Source organism: Anser anser, assembly GCF_964211835.1.
Source record: "Anser anser genome assembly, chromosome: 2".
Classification (NCBI taxonomy): Eukaryota; Metazoa; Chordata; class Aves; order Anseriformes; family Anatidae; genus Anser; species Anser anser.
In genome coordinates, this window is record NC_139721.1 from 14,626,830 (window position 1) to 14,642,257 (window position 15,428).

At 46.5% G+C, this 15,428-nt stretch overlaps 1 protein-coding gene and 1 long non-coding RNA gene across 2 annotated transcripts in view; one reads left to right on the forward strand and one right to left on the reverse strand.

Annotated features, from left to right (window-relative positions):
• EXT1 (exostosin glycosyltransferase 1) overlaps positions 1-15,428 on the forward strand; it is a 172,417-nt gene that overhangs the window by 133,539 nt on the left and 23,450 nt on the right. Inside the window, exons 2-3 of the mRNA XM_083823819.1 lie at positions 10,728-10,821; positions 13,576-13,683. Coding sequence (XP_083679945.1) covers positions 10,728-10,821; positions 13,576-13,683 — 202 coding nt within the window. The remainder of the gene's footprint in view (positions 1-10,727; positions 10,822-13,575; positions 13,684-15,428) is intronic.
• Positions 1-15,428, reverse strand: part of LOC310894109 — a 397,944-nt gene that overhangs the window by 113,239 nt on the left and 269,277 nt on the right. The window lies entirely within an intron of this gene.

Here is a 15,428-nt window from a genome sequence, read left to right on the forward strand (position 1 = left end):
ACCATCTGGAGTCTGCAAGAGGGAGCTGGGGGATAACATCTGCCAGGAAGTTTGCAGAGAGAGCTCGTGGGCTCGTTTGTACCCCCCTGGGGGCATGGCACGCAGCGCCCAGGCTCAGCAGGGAGTTGGCAGCCTGTTCACCAGCCAGCGCAGGGTGCTGCAGCTACTGCTTACAAGAGGTAGGAAGCTGACGTTACCCTATATAAAAGCCTCCCGTATGGATATCTATGTACCTGCTCCATGCTTATCACTGGAAGGTTCAAAAAAAACCACAAAACAGGAAATTGGCTTATATTACAGACTTTTAAATTCGTATCAGAATTAACACACCTGTATAAAAAAGCAGTTGCACGTTGCGCCGTGTCATCGCACAGCCTCTGCTACAGTCAGCAGCACCAGGGCAAGTCTTCCCCTCCATCTGTTAGCTGTTAGCACTTGGCCGAAGAGATGTTGTTCCTTTGACTAATCTGATCACTGCTGGCATCCTGTCCTAAACCCTTTTGTCTGGGCTATCGTGTTTTCCTTGGCGAGCTGCAAAACACGCCAGAGCACATGTCTCTCTCGGACTTGTGCACTTGCATGCCGATGCCTTTCCGTTTCCATTTGTCCTCGCGACTGATGTGCTGGAGGAGGCATAAAGAGGCAGCACAGCGCAGGGGGCATATAGATAGCGAAGGGCTCTCAGCCGGGCAGTGCAGGCTTGCCCCACATGCAACCCAGCAGGGCTGGAGGAGATGTCTGGCCGTATCCAATGCTTTGCTGAAAGCTTTTTTTTGGGGTGGAGACTCCTCCCTTCGAAAGAGAGAGCTTTCATGTCTGCTCAATCTAATAAATAATTCCAGGACAGCTGAATTTCTTGCTTTCTTTAAAAAAGCGTAATTAGTTTAAAATGACAAACTGGTCCTTTTGTTGATAAATGTTTCATATCCTTGCAGCTATGCCTGAATAGTTTGTGTAAATAATGTATTAGCTCACAAACAGACGTAGCACATTCAGGCACACACTGCCCAGCGGGCCAAGAATGCTAAAAAAACCAAGCAGATGATGGCTGCAGTGCTGAGCGCTGGGCACGGGCATCAATAGGGTGAGAATCTGGATCTGGATCTGGATCTGGACATAGCTCAGATGCCTGACACGGCACTGAGGCGCTAGAGATGCAGATGTGAGCAGTCAAGCAGGTATGTGCTTTTCCTGGGACGCTACAGTTGAAATGGAAAGCAGCGCTCAGAATCGGGCCATCATCCGGTTTACACAGTGTTTGGCACCTGCTTCTGCAGACTGATTTTCAAAAGACTCACTTGACATGCTCAGGAAGAGCTCTCCTTCAAGGTGAGATTTTCAGTTTGGGGGTTTGGTTATTCCTCTAACTTTGCCCTGAAAATGGGCCCTGAGTTTTGAAAAAAGTAGTTTTGCAGAAGTAATAGGTAAGGATCTTGTGTCAAGGCAGGGTGAGGTGAGAGAAGGGTATGCACGTGCTGGTTTCCAGATGGAAGCCTCTGTAAATAGTGCAAAAGTACGTACGTGGAGGTGTGCGTGCAGGTGCCTGTGGGAGTTTTAGACGCCGGTTTTGCATTCCCAAGCTGAGACCCAGAAGTCCCGTGTGCCACCATGGGGGGTGTGCGTGCCACCCTCTCCAGCCACGTTGGCTGAATGTAACTCCCCAGATGCGATGTAATGTCAACTGAAGACCACCGGGGCTGCATAAACAGCCCAACAAAAGGTCAAAACAGCCTAAGGAAAGCCAGCTGCAGTTCCAAGCACACACCGAGTCGCATGCAGCTCGCCTTTTGCTCTGGCTCGGGAGGGAGGGAGGAGTCCTGCTCCGAAGGGGACTCGGTGATGCAGAGGAACTTTGCTCTTCTCCTAGCTGCCTTTTTTGCTGAGAAGAGCAAATAATAGGAAACTTACCTTTTGATTTACTAAGTCAGCAGCAATAAGTGAGCACAGAGGAGGAGCAGGTCTGCTGAGTGACGGATCACATCACAGCTCCTCTGAGGAGCGCGGCCCCAGTTCGTAGGATGGCCTGATTTAGCTTTGTGTAAGCAACACCGAGGACAGGAATGGGAGGCATCTCTGGAAAATAGCTATCAGCGCATTCATATTTTTCTTCCCGCTATCTCCTGCTTTCTCTATTAGAAAAATAAAATGATTTTAATAGTCAGCGTTAACTGCAATAGGAAATACATTTGCTGACTTTCCTGCCCTTCTGTATTTCACGCCCCCGCGCTGGTTTGTTGAAGAAGTTGCTCTTCATTAAGTTCAGAAGATCAGAGCCCGCTGTCCATCACTGGAAACCCCCCTGGACTGTAGCAGTGCTGAGGTTTCACCCTAGAGTTCAGAGCTAAAAAATCAAAGCACACAGAATTAGGGTTTTCTTTTTGTTCCTAGTTGGTGTCCTTGTCCTATTTTTAAGGTGCGTTTACCTCATTTATAAAAAAAGAAATAAAATACTTTGAGATCCTGAGATAAAGGCAAACGTGAGAACTAAGAAACAACCTAAATATTGACATATCTGGATCTGTTGTGGTGTTGCCGCTCATAGGGACTAAGCTGCAGCTGACTTCTTACGAGTAAAAATAAATCGCTTCTCTTTGTCATTCAAAGTTGTTCCATGGATTTGCTGAACTAATTTTGCCTCCAAGCATGGTCACATTTTGGGTCAGCGTGCCTAGACGACGTGGGGCTGTGCCAGCAGTTCCTGTATGAAGTCCCTCTTTTTTTTTTTTGGAAACAAATCTAGTCATTCATAGAAATGAACTCCCGCATAATTAGAGCTGGTATTGCACATCATCTCTGCTTTCCATTTTTAGACGCTGCAGCTAGAGGACTATAACTTTTAAAGATGCCAACAAGCCACTTAGGAGCTCGATAGCCGTAATGGGAAAATCTGTGGAGCTGAATAGAAAATGATAAGCCTCATAAGGAGTAGTTTAAAACGTTCGGTAAAGAGCTCAGCCAAACATTCAAAGCAAGAATAGAAACAGTCGCCCCTTCTAATTCAGACCTCAGTGCTTTGCACTTTCTCTGCTGTCCCGCTGGTCCTGTCCAAATCCGGCAGGAGCTGAGTGGAGAGGATGGCGCCCTTCATGCCGGGAGGCTCTGGTGGGCCCAGTTACTGAACTGTGGCATAACTCGGGGCAGAGCCCTGGTTTTATCCTTATTTTCATGTGCAGGCCTTTTTGGTATGATCAGCCATTTATAGGCTAGTTAAAACACTCAGTAACCCCAGATACCGAAGGATGAAACTCTAGAAAACTGATCCTCTAGCATTTTTTTACCTCAGCTTTTCAATAAAGAGCTATTTAAAAATAATTAAGAAAGATTTGGAAGCCTTTATTTTTGGTAGACAGCAGGGAATCATTGGCTTCAGAGCCTGCAGGTGTTGGCAGGTGAGAGGTCTCACAAAGCGCCTTTCTTTTCTCTGCACTTGGAGGCTCTCAGGTATGTCCTGTAATCTCAAAATGAGGCTGGGAGGCAGATGAGCTAAGATTTGTTCCTTTGTTCAGAAAATGCAGTATGGATTTTTCTTTGTTTGGGTCTTTAATCCAAACTGATGCTTTAATAACTACAATCCCAGTAGTAGGCTTTTTTTCTTTCTTTCTTTCCTTTTTTTTTTTTTAAGTTAGAAAAGAAATCAATAAGAAAACTGGTTTTGCAGTGGGAAATTACCTCAAAGATGTTCGCAGCTGGACTATTAGAGCATTTGAGGTCAGATATTGGGCCAGCTGGGGCGATCTAGGCCAAGTGTTTGATGCTGCTTCACTGCTAGGAGAAGGCTGAAGCCTAACGAATTCAGTCCGCGAAAGAGAGAATATAATATCCCCAATTTTAAAAATGGGCTCTCTGTCAAAATGCCAAAGCACACTGTCGGGAGTTGGATATTACTTTCAACTTAATTCCGCGTTTCTCGATGCAAATACTGGGGAAGATGGCTCAGCAGCTGGAGCCAAGGTTCAGGGTTTAGGAGATGTTGGAGCTCTCCCCACGGTGTGCGTGGCCTGCTGCGCCACAGCCCCGTGCCAGCTTCCCCATCAGTGAGATGGAAATGCTGCTTTGTTCTGCCACCGATGTGCCGAGGTGCTTTACATTAAAATATTCAAAAAGTGCTCTGTGATCTCTGGAAAAATAGCGAGGTGGAGGCACCATAGTGATGCAAAGTGTTGGCGTAATCTGTTGTTGAAGGAAAGGTTGGTCTTCACCTTGTCCAGCAGCTTTGAATGACAGAATGGTTTGGGTTGGAAGGGACCTTGAAGATCACCCAGTTCCAACCCCCTGCCATGGGCAGGGACACCTCCCACCAGACTCATTTGGGTACATTTGTTAAATAAGCAGTTATCCTTAAACATCGAGTTATGCTGGTGAGAAAATATTTGCTCCTGCTTAATCCTACTCGTCCTAGGTTGCGTGGCTACCGCACTATATGAGCCTGTTGGCCAGCATTTGGCAGTCTGAGCCTCGTGCGTGCTTTGCATGAGTCTTATAAATATACAGTGCCTTCTGCGTATATATTTAGACAGTGTCTCATGCTGAAAAATCGTTAAAGCGTTTTGTATTTGTTAGAATGTGCGTTGACTTCAACGCCTTGCGGATCCTAATGTTTCTGTGCATAACGTGGAAGTGAACTGAATACAACTGCGATGCCACTGAAGACTTTAAAGATGATTTAGATTTCAGTGGCTACTGTCCATCCTAACTGTAACAAAGCTCCTTTGTCAGCACATTAAACCAAAAACTGTACTTGCCTGTTCTTCTTTGTTAATCCGGCCCTCTGAACTAAAAGGAGGTGCTGGCACGGTTCCTTGCACAGAAAGGAGAAAACATTTGTACCTTGACGTGAGCTGCTGAACGTTTGCGAAGTGTTGTGTCCGTTGCTGGGCCTAGCAGCATTTTGCAGCACTTTCATGAATTCTGCAGCATTTTCAGTCCCAGCCCATTCTCGTAATTGCACCCATGTGTTACCTGTGTGCCGAGAGCGCTGTTCGTGCACGCTGCCACCGTACTCAGACCGTAGCATCCCTCCTGCAGCCGGGGCAGCATGGCTGGCTGCATCTCCTGTAATGAACCAGGCTGAAAGAAATACTCCAATGGCTGCCTGTCAGCACTTGGCAAGAAAATCCTTTTTATGTTAGTTTCAAGGTCGTCAGATATCATTATAGCCAAGTATTAAAAATTTCAAAGAAAGGAGGCAGTGTGTTTGATTTATAGAATAATTATCTAGCTTTAGCTCTAACTTGGCTTTGGCAATGGTTTTGCAAGCACTCGAAAATTAAATCCATTTTTTATCGCACTACAAGGTATTATCTCACAGCAAATGATAATTAAACACCTGTGAAATCAATTAGCCCTTTAAGCAGGGAAAAAAAAAGTTTTCCAATTATGTTTTTGCACCTCCAAACTTTCTAATTCCAGAACCAGCGCTTATGGAGGGGGAAATGAACTGTCAGCCAGTAGCCTGCTAACCAGCACTAAGATCACCCGAAAGCATCGCGTGGCCGTAAATCCCAAAGCAAGCAGTTTGTGGGGACGGCACCCTTCCAAGCAGGATGCGTTAGCCTTTCGAGCTGCGACTTAGGCAGCTATCTATCTGACACACAGCTGAGCTGTCAGGTTTTCTACAAAGACAGTTACTCACTTGGTGTTTCCGATGCCAAGTTTTACTTGACAGTTTATTTAAAAGCCGGCATACCTTAATGGAAACCAAGCAACGAGACACGCTGTGTGACAGAGTGGGTTTCTTTTCAGCCTCTCCAGCCCATAGTTCACAGCCATCTGCATTAAGCATCACCCACAGAAAACTGGCCGATTGCTTAATAGCTGAAACTTAATATACTGGAAAACTAGGGAACACTCTGCCATTTAGCCTCGCGTTATAGGTGTTTAATATCTGTCTTTGTTGTAGCACTTGAGCTGATCCAGCTACTTTTGGAAGGTGCAGCGTGTGTCCGTGGGCTTGCAGACTCAGGGAGGGAGCCCTGGACATACTTGGTAAAGTGCCATAGCAATTTTTGGCTCGTGAAGGAAAAAACAGCTCTAGTCCCATCTGACATCTACAGCGGTATGTGCTGATACTCCCTGCCAAGATGAGCTCCAGCATCTTCCAAAAGATGGATTATGTGTGGCGCTGTTAAAATATATACTGCTGGGTTGAGGCCATCGCATTCAGTTCGGTTTCTGCTCCTGTGTTCTTCTCCATCTGAATTCTGACGGAGGCACCGTACGGCCGGCTTTCGGCGTGCGCTGTGTCACCGGAGAGGAGGGAGGCAGGCGAGGACGCTGGTGGTGGCATTCCCAGGGTCTGCCCAGCAGTCATCTGTATCTCAGGTTGTCCATCTGTGAACTGGAGCTGGTGATGATGTCCCGTATCAGTGATGAGAGGATTATGTAGGAAAATATGTACACTGCTTTGTGATGAAGTATGGTGATAATCATTACATCTGAGTAGCTGGACGTATGTGCCAGCCTGCCATCTTTTCAGACCTCTTTTTGGACAATGCCGACTGTTGCTTTTATAAACAGCACAGTTTATATTAAAATCGGTAGTGCAGACGTTTCCCAGGGTCGTTTATAGAAGTGTAGTGACATGGGGAAATGCTTGAGCTGTGAGGAGGAATGCGTGGCACGGCTGAGTCACTGCGGAGCCTCCGCCGCCTGCCTGCCTTGGGATAACGGGGAGCCAGGAATCCCAAGCAGCCGCCTGATCCACGGGCTGACGGACGAGGTCGGCACCCCAGAAAAATAAAAAAGTGGGGGGGAAGCAGGAGAAACAACGCGTTGGGTCAAGAAATTAAAATTGTAAGAGCCCTTTGCTGAGCGACGTTTCTCCTCCTGGTAATTGCCTGCGCAGCGTTTTGGTGTTTACACCTGTGTGATAGATGGGGCCGTCCGTGTTTTCCCAGCTATGGGTGGTAGCAGGGAGGGGATATTTCAATTAAAGTGTGAATACATTAGAATTGATTACAAATAGAGCTATTTGTTTATGCTGCCTAAAAAAGGTATTAGCCGAGAACGCGGTGCACTTAATCATCGTGGAAGGAAACCTGAAAGTTAATAAAACATACTGCTGATCCTTACAGAGGGATGCGAGCTTTGGGTTAATTGTGTTTTAGTTCTATTTTAGTAGCTATTTTAGTTTTAAAACCCCAACTGTCACTTTAAAGGCATATGCATTTTGGATTTTGACATGTGTGAATGATGCAGCTGAGGCCCAGTCCGAGCTGTCCCTAAAATTGGCAGCAAAACATTACCTCGGTGTGGACGTGCAGCAGGCAGGAGTGCCGGAGCAAGAGCAGTAAGCGCGTGCCCCCCTTCCAATGCCGTCTTCAAGCGAAGAAACCAGGAGCTTTTGGAAATAAATAGCCTCCAAGCAAAGCAGCAGACTCCTCTCAAAACTTTTCCTGCAATAAATGCTCCAGGGGATTAACCTACCTTGAGGGAAGCACCAGGATAAAGCGATAGAAACGAGGGTGTGCTGGTTTGTGGCAGATGGCTGCTGCTCCTGTTTCTCAGGTGCAGGTGGGCCCCGAAAACCCTCCCTCACATCTGGGTTTGCCTCCCAGAGGTCTCGCTGAGATCAGTCGGTGAAGATCAGGGGGAAGTCAAGCCCATGATGGAAGCAATGCTGGCATTTACCACAGGTACCAGGTCAGCGCTGAAGGGAAGAGTTCCCTGCTGCAGCGGTTGTTGTGGGTGCCTGGGCCCGCCCTGATTTCTGTCCCCTGCAGGTGAAGGGGAAGTTTCGAGTCCAGCAGAGATTGAACTTGGATGCCTAACTTTAGCCACAGGGATTATTTCACTGGCTTCACTTAAAATCAAATTTGAGGGAAGTGCAGAGATGCTGTGAGGCGACTGTGTGGAAAAAATATAGTATTTTTTCCCTGCTGATCGTATTTTCCCTCCCCGACAAAGCTCAAACCCTGTGTTGCATTTGTAGCTCCTCCTGGAAGGACTCTGGAATCGAGGGGCTCTTTTGGTTTCAAGGCAGCACTCAGCTCCCCGGGCAGCCAAAGCTTTGCCCCTTGGACGTGGGGCGATGCTGTGGGGCCATGGCAGAGGCTGAGCACCTGGCGAAGGGCAGCAGTGCCCCAGGCCCTTGGTGCCTCACGACATCCCGTAGCACATGTTGGCCCCCGCATGTAACACCCGTTGGCCCCATTCCATACACCTCCTTTTATACTTAGTGCTGTTGCTGGTTTTATTTCTGTGGGCCTCTTGTGCCAGCACCTCTAGATCTGCCTTGGGGTGGCCCTGAAGCTGCACGTCCACCTCACGGCCTGTAGGCTCCTTCGCCGCGTGACGCTTTTGTAGCTAATGTCTTCTCCAAGCCCATATTTAAACACCTGGGACTATCTTCTCTCTTTCAGTTACGTCAGTGTACCCCCAGGCTTTGTGTGCTGCCCACAAACTAGTAGTAGTAAAATTGGTGTGTTGTATTTAAGGGTTTCAAAGCAATAGGTGCCTCATCCCGGGGTGTTAGCTGAGGGGAATTAAACTGGAAACCAGTCCTTTCGCGCTGCGCTCAGAGATGGTGTTGAGTCACCTTAAAAGATTTAGGTTGAAATTGCAGAGAAATTTGTCCCTGAGAAGAATGTCGGTGCAATTCATGAACTGTAGCGTCTCTTGATGGATTTTGCTTTACTCTGGGTCTGCTCGTGTTACATTTGCGGGTTCTCCCTGAAGTGAGTGGAAATTTTGTGCCCATACATCAAGGTTAGGATGAGGCTCTCTCTCCCTGTATGCACGATGTAGATAAATTGCTTGATGACCATGAACCATGCTATTCCAGAGCTAAGCAATAAATCACAGGTTCGGCTTTAAAAGGCACAAACAGGAGCAAGATCCTAACTGGTTTTCGGCTGGGAAATAGTCTACAAAATCCTTTTATTTTCTTTCGAAAATCTATATTCATACCAGCAAATCAGATATGAAAGAAAGAGGGCCCGATATAAAACCTCGCTGACATATGGAAGTCTCACTTCCACCGGCCTCGGCCTCTGCTTTTCCTTTGTGCTCTGATTCTGCCATTGACGTTTTGTGGATATTGTTGCATTCCGGGGTATTAACAGGATTTTACATTTTTAGCTAGCTATTGATAGCTATCATTAGAATACGCCAGTCACAGGAGTTATACAGGAGTTATGACTGGTGTATTTTAGCCCTACGGGGTATGCTATTTTTGGTATTTATTAAGATTTTCTGTCATACAATATACAGTAAAAGCAATGAGTCTCAGACCTACTATGCGAAAATGAATGCTTAAAAATGGCAAGGGTGTTTTTTTTTTGCATTCCAGTTTCTGAATGTTTTCCCCCATGTGCTGTGTCACTGCTGAATGTTGAGCTGAGACTTTAGGTGCCGATCAATGTCCCACACCGAGAAAAGGAAATTACTGCCACTCACATGGGATATATATATGTGTGTTTTAACCAAAGTTGGGATACGATTTTAAAAAATGTACTTTGAAGTCTGTTTTGTAGTTTTAATTAATGCAGCGAGGGCTTTTATTTTACTCTCAGTGGAGATAATCTTAATCCATTCACAGTGACCTTTTCTTGTGCAAATTAGTTGTACACGCTTGTTTAAGCAAATGGGCCTTTGCAAGATGTCTCTTCCTAAAGACGGAGCTTATAATTGAAAATTGGCTTACTCCCATCTGTCTGGCCTGGGTGAGAATACAAACATAGATCTGGAGTTTTTTATATATAAAAGTGTAATCATATACATACATATATATCCATATCCATATACACAAATGCAAAAAACTTGCAGTGCCTGCAGGCTATGATTAAATTAGATCCTTAGTGTTAGGAAATGTCGGTGTCACAAGTTAGTGTCAAAATAGTATCTGTCTCCAGAGTTAAGGAAACCCCTCAGAAAGGAGGGGTGTTTAATCCTGAGCCTTTTGTCTCAGGCTGAGCGTTCCAGCGAGGCCAATGCCATTTGCAGTTGTACAGGTTTGCCAGAAGTACAATTAGCTAATAACTGGCTGGAAACTGTTAGGATCTGATGGGGTTTTTTTGGTAAATGGTTTTGTAGTGATTGATGGAATCGGGGGAATAAACAGAAGTATCTTAAAGATGTAATTCAGGGGAGCAGGGGTCATTGCAGCTATGTGGTTAATTGCCAAAATTTGGCTGCCAAAGCAGTTTATCCCTCCTTCTCCTCTCACCACACTTGACAATAACCACCTAGAGAGTCATTGTGGCCCCCTTCCCTTTGTCAGTGCCTGGTTGATAAGGGAAGATTTGTGTGGCAGAGTTTGAATATTTTTTGCTTTGTACAAACCCCTTACGCGGAAATGAACACGGTTATGCGTGACTCGGACTAAATCTGAGTAGAAATCAGATTCACAGGGGTGCGGTGACGATGCTTTGGGTATAAAGGCATTTAATGTAAGTTTATTGTTAGAATTCATGCACACCTACTTACACAGACATGGCTGATTTTTGCAAAGGTGGAATTATTCCCTTCGTTCTCGGTTTCATTGCTGCTGTCCCAGCCGTCTCCCATGGTGGCTGCTCCTTGGGGTAACCAAAGAGGAGCGAGCACGATGGTCACACATGTGCACGCACACGTGTGCACACAGGGAGGTGGTTAACATGGTGGAGAGCCGTCCTGGTCAGAGATGATTTTATCCAGACGTGGCTCAACAGCTGTTTGCATTTTCATGCCCAGTTACTCTAGGACTCGCCGCTAATTGAATTTTGTCTTTTCTCCCCTGTTCTTGTTAGGTATGATTACCGTGAAATGCTGCACAATGCCACTTTCTGTCTGGTTCCCCGTGGCCGCAGGCTTGGCTCGTTCAGGTTTCTGGAAGCCTTGCAGGTAAGAGCTGCAGCTTAAAGCACTGCCTGTGCTGGCTGCAATTCAGCATGCAATAGCAGGGAGGTGGGGAGGAGAGAAATGTGTTTCATTTCCCTCATGGACAGTAATCCACTTTGCGAAAGCCTCTATTCATACTTCTGGAGCAATTGGCAGCTTCTTCCTGGGGGGACTGGGCACTGCACTCATCTGAAGGTTGAATTGCGTTACCTCCAGGAAAAGGGTTTCCCTGGATGTGGTGGGGCTGGGAGGTTGGACCAGCCTAGGGCACTATTTTGTCAAGCTGTGAGACTTCCCGTGGGAGACACTGACCTCCACAAGTACGGCCTGGAGCAGTGAAGTAGCTCTTCCTTTTCACTTAGCCAAAACAGACCCGCACCTGCATCGTCTCTCTTGCATTGCTGCTCGCTGCACATGCCAAAGGTGGCCCAGAGGTTGTAGGCCCCAGATGGAAGCATCACATAAAGGTGGATGTAGGGAGCATGCAGCGTGTCTGGGACAGCGCCCAGATCCCCTTCACCTTTTAAAAGCATTTTGGTTAATAGTTTCCCTTTTTTTTTTTTTTTGCTGTTGGCCAGCATGAGCAATACAACGGGGCTCTTGAGTCCGCGTGGCAGCCAGGCGCGGCAGCACAGCGATCAGGTTTCTGTCCCGGGCCTGACACTGACCTGTGCCAGCTGCAGACAGCGTGACCTTGTTTTTTTTTGCCAGCATCAGCTCATCCCCGGGGTCCTGGATCTTCAGTCAGCCGTACAGAGCATCTTGGGAGGTGCTGCAGCTGCCCTCTGGGACTTGCATCTGGATTTCATTTACATGGGAGCCAGAGCCGAGGGAGGGGGAGGCTGGGGAGCTTCTTGGTTAGAAGGCAAATGAGGACACCTTACAGGGCCCTGCCTTCAGATGTCTTTCTGCCATTTGGGAGGTGTCCCAGCATTGGCAGTAAAGCTGAATGTCATCACAACACTTTTCTTCATCACCCACAAAATGTCCCCGCTGCGATGACAGGGCATTGTTTCCCGTAATGCAGAGCAGGATTTGGGTACCCAAATTTAGGTGTATGATGTCATTTTTGAAGCCTGGAGGTACCCTTCTGGTTTTCTGGGGCTTTTCCCCAGGGGTTCAGGTCTCCCATGAGGTTCTGTCACATCTGCCAGCTGTGGATAGGTGGCTTGGATATCCTAGAGCATCTCAAATGCACTGGACACTTAGGTTTAGCCACTGAACCCCACATCTACTGGAGATCCAAGTTCTGGGCTGTCAGTTCCCTAGCAGAAGGTAAATAGCCCGCGAAGTGCTGTTCCTTCCCCAGCCTCTTCAGAGGAAGAAGTGGGACCAGCTTCTTTGGGATGACAAGCGGCTTCAGATCCTTCCAAAAAGCACTGCTCAGCTCTTTTCCTGAGTAGGCCACCAGTCATGTAGCTGCTGTTAGATAAATCGTCTCGGGAGCAGATAGCAAAGAGCATACCTCACCGTACAGAACTTGGAGGCTCCAGGTCGACCATGATAAAATGCAGGCATTGAGGATTTTCCTACCAGGCTAGCAGCAGTATACACTGATTATGATGAATTCCCAATTTTTGTCTGGCTGCAGGGCATGTTGAAAGACATAATCCACATTAGTGGAATGTTTTAAACATGAAAACACATTGCTAAGTGTTTTCTGCTTGGCTTTTTTCATGCGCTAATGTCATTTCCTTGCAGAAGATCACAGTTCTTTGCACATCGTAAGCACTGCTGTAATGCAGAGACGTGACTAGTCTAAGATCCTCTGTGTAATATATGTTACAAAGGAAGGTAGAGCAGTCCGAAAAGTTCCCCTTCATGCTACCTTTCAGGAGGTACGGGGTGGGGGGGAGACCCCAGTCTAGGCCAGATTCAGAGCACGCAAGCTTGGCTTGATCGAAAAGAAAAAGAACCAGAGCACGAGCTGATGCTGATCCTCTGGTAATAGGTTCTTTCATCACTTCAACAGGCTTTTGGCTGGGATCTTAGACTGTCATCCAGCCGACCAGAATGCAGTGGCAATCGTTTATTTATGGAAATACTGCACTATTTACTGAACATTCGCAAACTTGCTCTCAGTGCAAAGGAACTTGCACGACTCGTAAAAGATAAAGTAATTTAGACAAACCATACTGGTGAGAAATAGATACTAAACTTACATGCGTTTTGTTTGTTTTAAGACAGAAAGCAATTATTATTTTTGTAGACAGGTGGTGACGGATGGGTTGTGTTTGTGCAGTTGCCTCTGTTCAGAGAGCTGATATCAAACAGGATGGGGAATTCACTCCTCCTTGGTGGAAGAAGTGCTCTGGAATTAAATTTGATATATATTTTCTGTAGGGTTGTCTTACAACATATTATAAAAATTGAGGGAGCTAGCTCCCTGCTGAATGGTTCACAAAGCAGCGAAGAAGGCAGTCATTTTGTATTAAATTCTCCAGGGTTATATTTACAGAATTTTAACAGCCCTGTCCTCATCCGTCAGCATAAGCACCGGCTTTCAAATGCCTCTCTCCACGCAAACCCCGCCTTTTGCTGAATCTGAATAAGCCCCAACTGGAAAGCAGTGAACGTTCTGGCTGTGGGCTCTGGCTTCTTTGCCGTATTGCCTTGCCTCCTGACGGCGTGGCGCGAGCGCTGGGGCAGAACCGGTGCGGAAAACGGGAATGGCGTTGGCGTGAGCCTTGAGGCTTGTGCTAATTGTTGGCCGGCCATGGGTAAGCCCACTAACGAGTGCGATGGCTCTGTGCGCAGGCCGCCTGCGTGCCCGTGATGCTCAGCAATGGATGGGAGCTGCCCTTCTCGGAAGTGATTGATTGGAAGCAGGCTGCCGTCATCGGGGATGAGAGATTGCTATTACAGGTAAGAAAAAGACGGCGGCCTTCAGCAGATCGGTTGATTATTGCCGCCGCCGTCTAAATGGACGGGGAAGATGAATCCGAAAGGTCAGGGCTGTAAAAGAATTTTTATCATGAAGGGATTGTCTGTGTCACGCCGGCGATGAACTCATTTAACGTGACATCATTCACGGCCTGACCTGAAGGTCATTGCAGCCACCAGGCCGCGTGCTTGAACGCAGGAGGCTTCTTCATTTTTCCTCTGGTGGGGAGCGCCTGGATCCCTCTCTGAGGCAGGGCTGTCCCAAACTGGTGCTGCCATGAGGGAGAAGACTTCTGAAGGCCATTTTTGCTCCCGTCCTTCAGAAAACGTTGGATCTCGGGGCTCTACCAGTGCCGTGTATCTGGCTGGAAGGGGCTGACGGGGCTCCTCACTCAGGCAAAGGGGTCTCGTCTCAGGCCCTGTTAATGCCTAACAGTTTTGTGGAAGCAGAACCTTTTTGAAGAAGATCTTTTTGAAAGATGTCTTCAGAAAGACATCTTTGTCTTTCTGAAGCAGTGGTCACATCACTTGATTGTTAATCTCCCTGAGATCATGCAACAAAAGTGAGCTAAGGAATTCGAAATGCCCTGCTTACCTTCAGCATCTGCTTTTGTGTTTAAATTCACTAGAGTTTTTCTTCTATTTTCCTGGCAGACCTCTTTTTTTTTTCAAGGTATGGAGAGAAATGGATATTAGGAAAAGTTCTTGAAAAGTTGGTTTCCCCACAGCAGCATTTGCTGAAATGCCATCGCCCAGCGTGAAGCTGAGATCCACAAGATCTGGACTAGCCACCAAATTGCTGTGCGTCTCCTATCTAGTCATTTCTGTGTCAGCACCACTGACGTGCTTCCTGACCTCTTGAAAATGTTTTTGTAGGGAGACAGCAACGTTTCAAACTTTATTTTTTTTCAAAAAAAATGGATTTTACAGCTTTAGGGTAGTTGTCCGCAGTGCACACTGTGCACTAGTGCACACTGGCTTATCCCACAGTAAGAGCGGTTTTGTTATTACTAAATTTAGTTCATTTCTGAAGTGGCAAGCTATTGCCATCCATGGAGAGAAGTATTCAAAGGTGCAGGTGCGTTAGCACACAAAAGTTGAAGTGCCTTTAAAAATCTCCTTAGATGCCTTCTTATTTGTCTGAAGATGTAAATATTCGTAAAGAGCTGGCCTAGCAAGCCTTGCGAAGTGCTACCTGTTGCCATCAATGAGACACAATCTGCAATTTAAAAAAAAAAAAAAAAAAACAGAAATTTGATTTTTGCTTTCATGGACAGCATGTTTTTCCAAGCAAGATTATTTCTCCCTTTAAATCATAATAATTTGCTGATCTTCACGCTTTCCGGTAACATGCCATCCGTTCTCCTCACAGCTGCTTCCATATTGAACAGCTACTGCACCATTATTAACAGTGTTTTTAAAGAGCTGGCAGAGGGCCTGAATGTCTGCTCTGGGAAATGTTTTTGTTATGTTACAGTTTTTCATTTCCTGTTTTAGAGCAGCTCGGATGTTTTTATTTGCATATTCTCCTCATCATAGCGTTAGGAGAGCTTAACCCAGCCTTTCTGCGTTTATTTTTGTGGGGTGGTTTTTTTCCTTCCCCCACTTATTACTGAAATGACCTTTTATTAAGACGTCATCCAGTTCTAGTAATTCCAGCGTAATCCTGCCAGATTAGTATTAATACATCATTTTCCCCACCTGTCTTTCTGGACAAGTAGATTAAT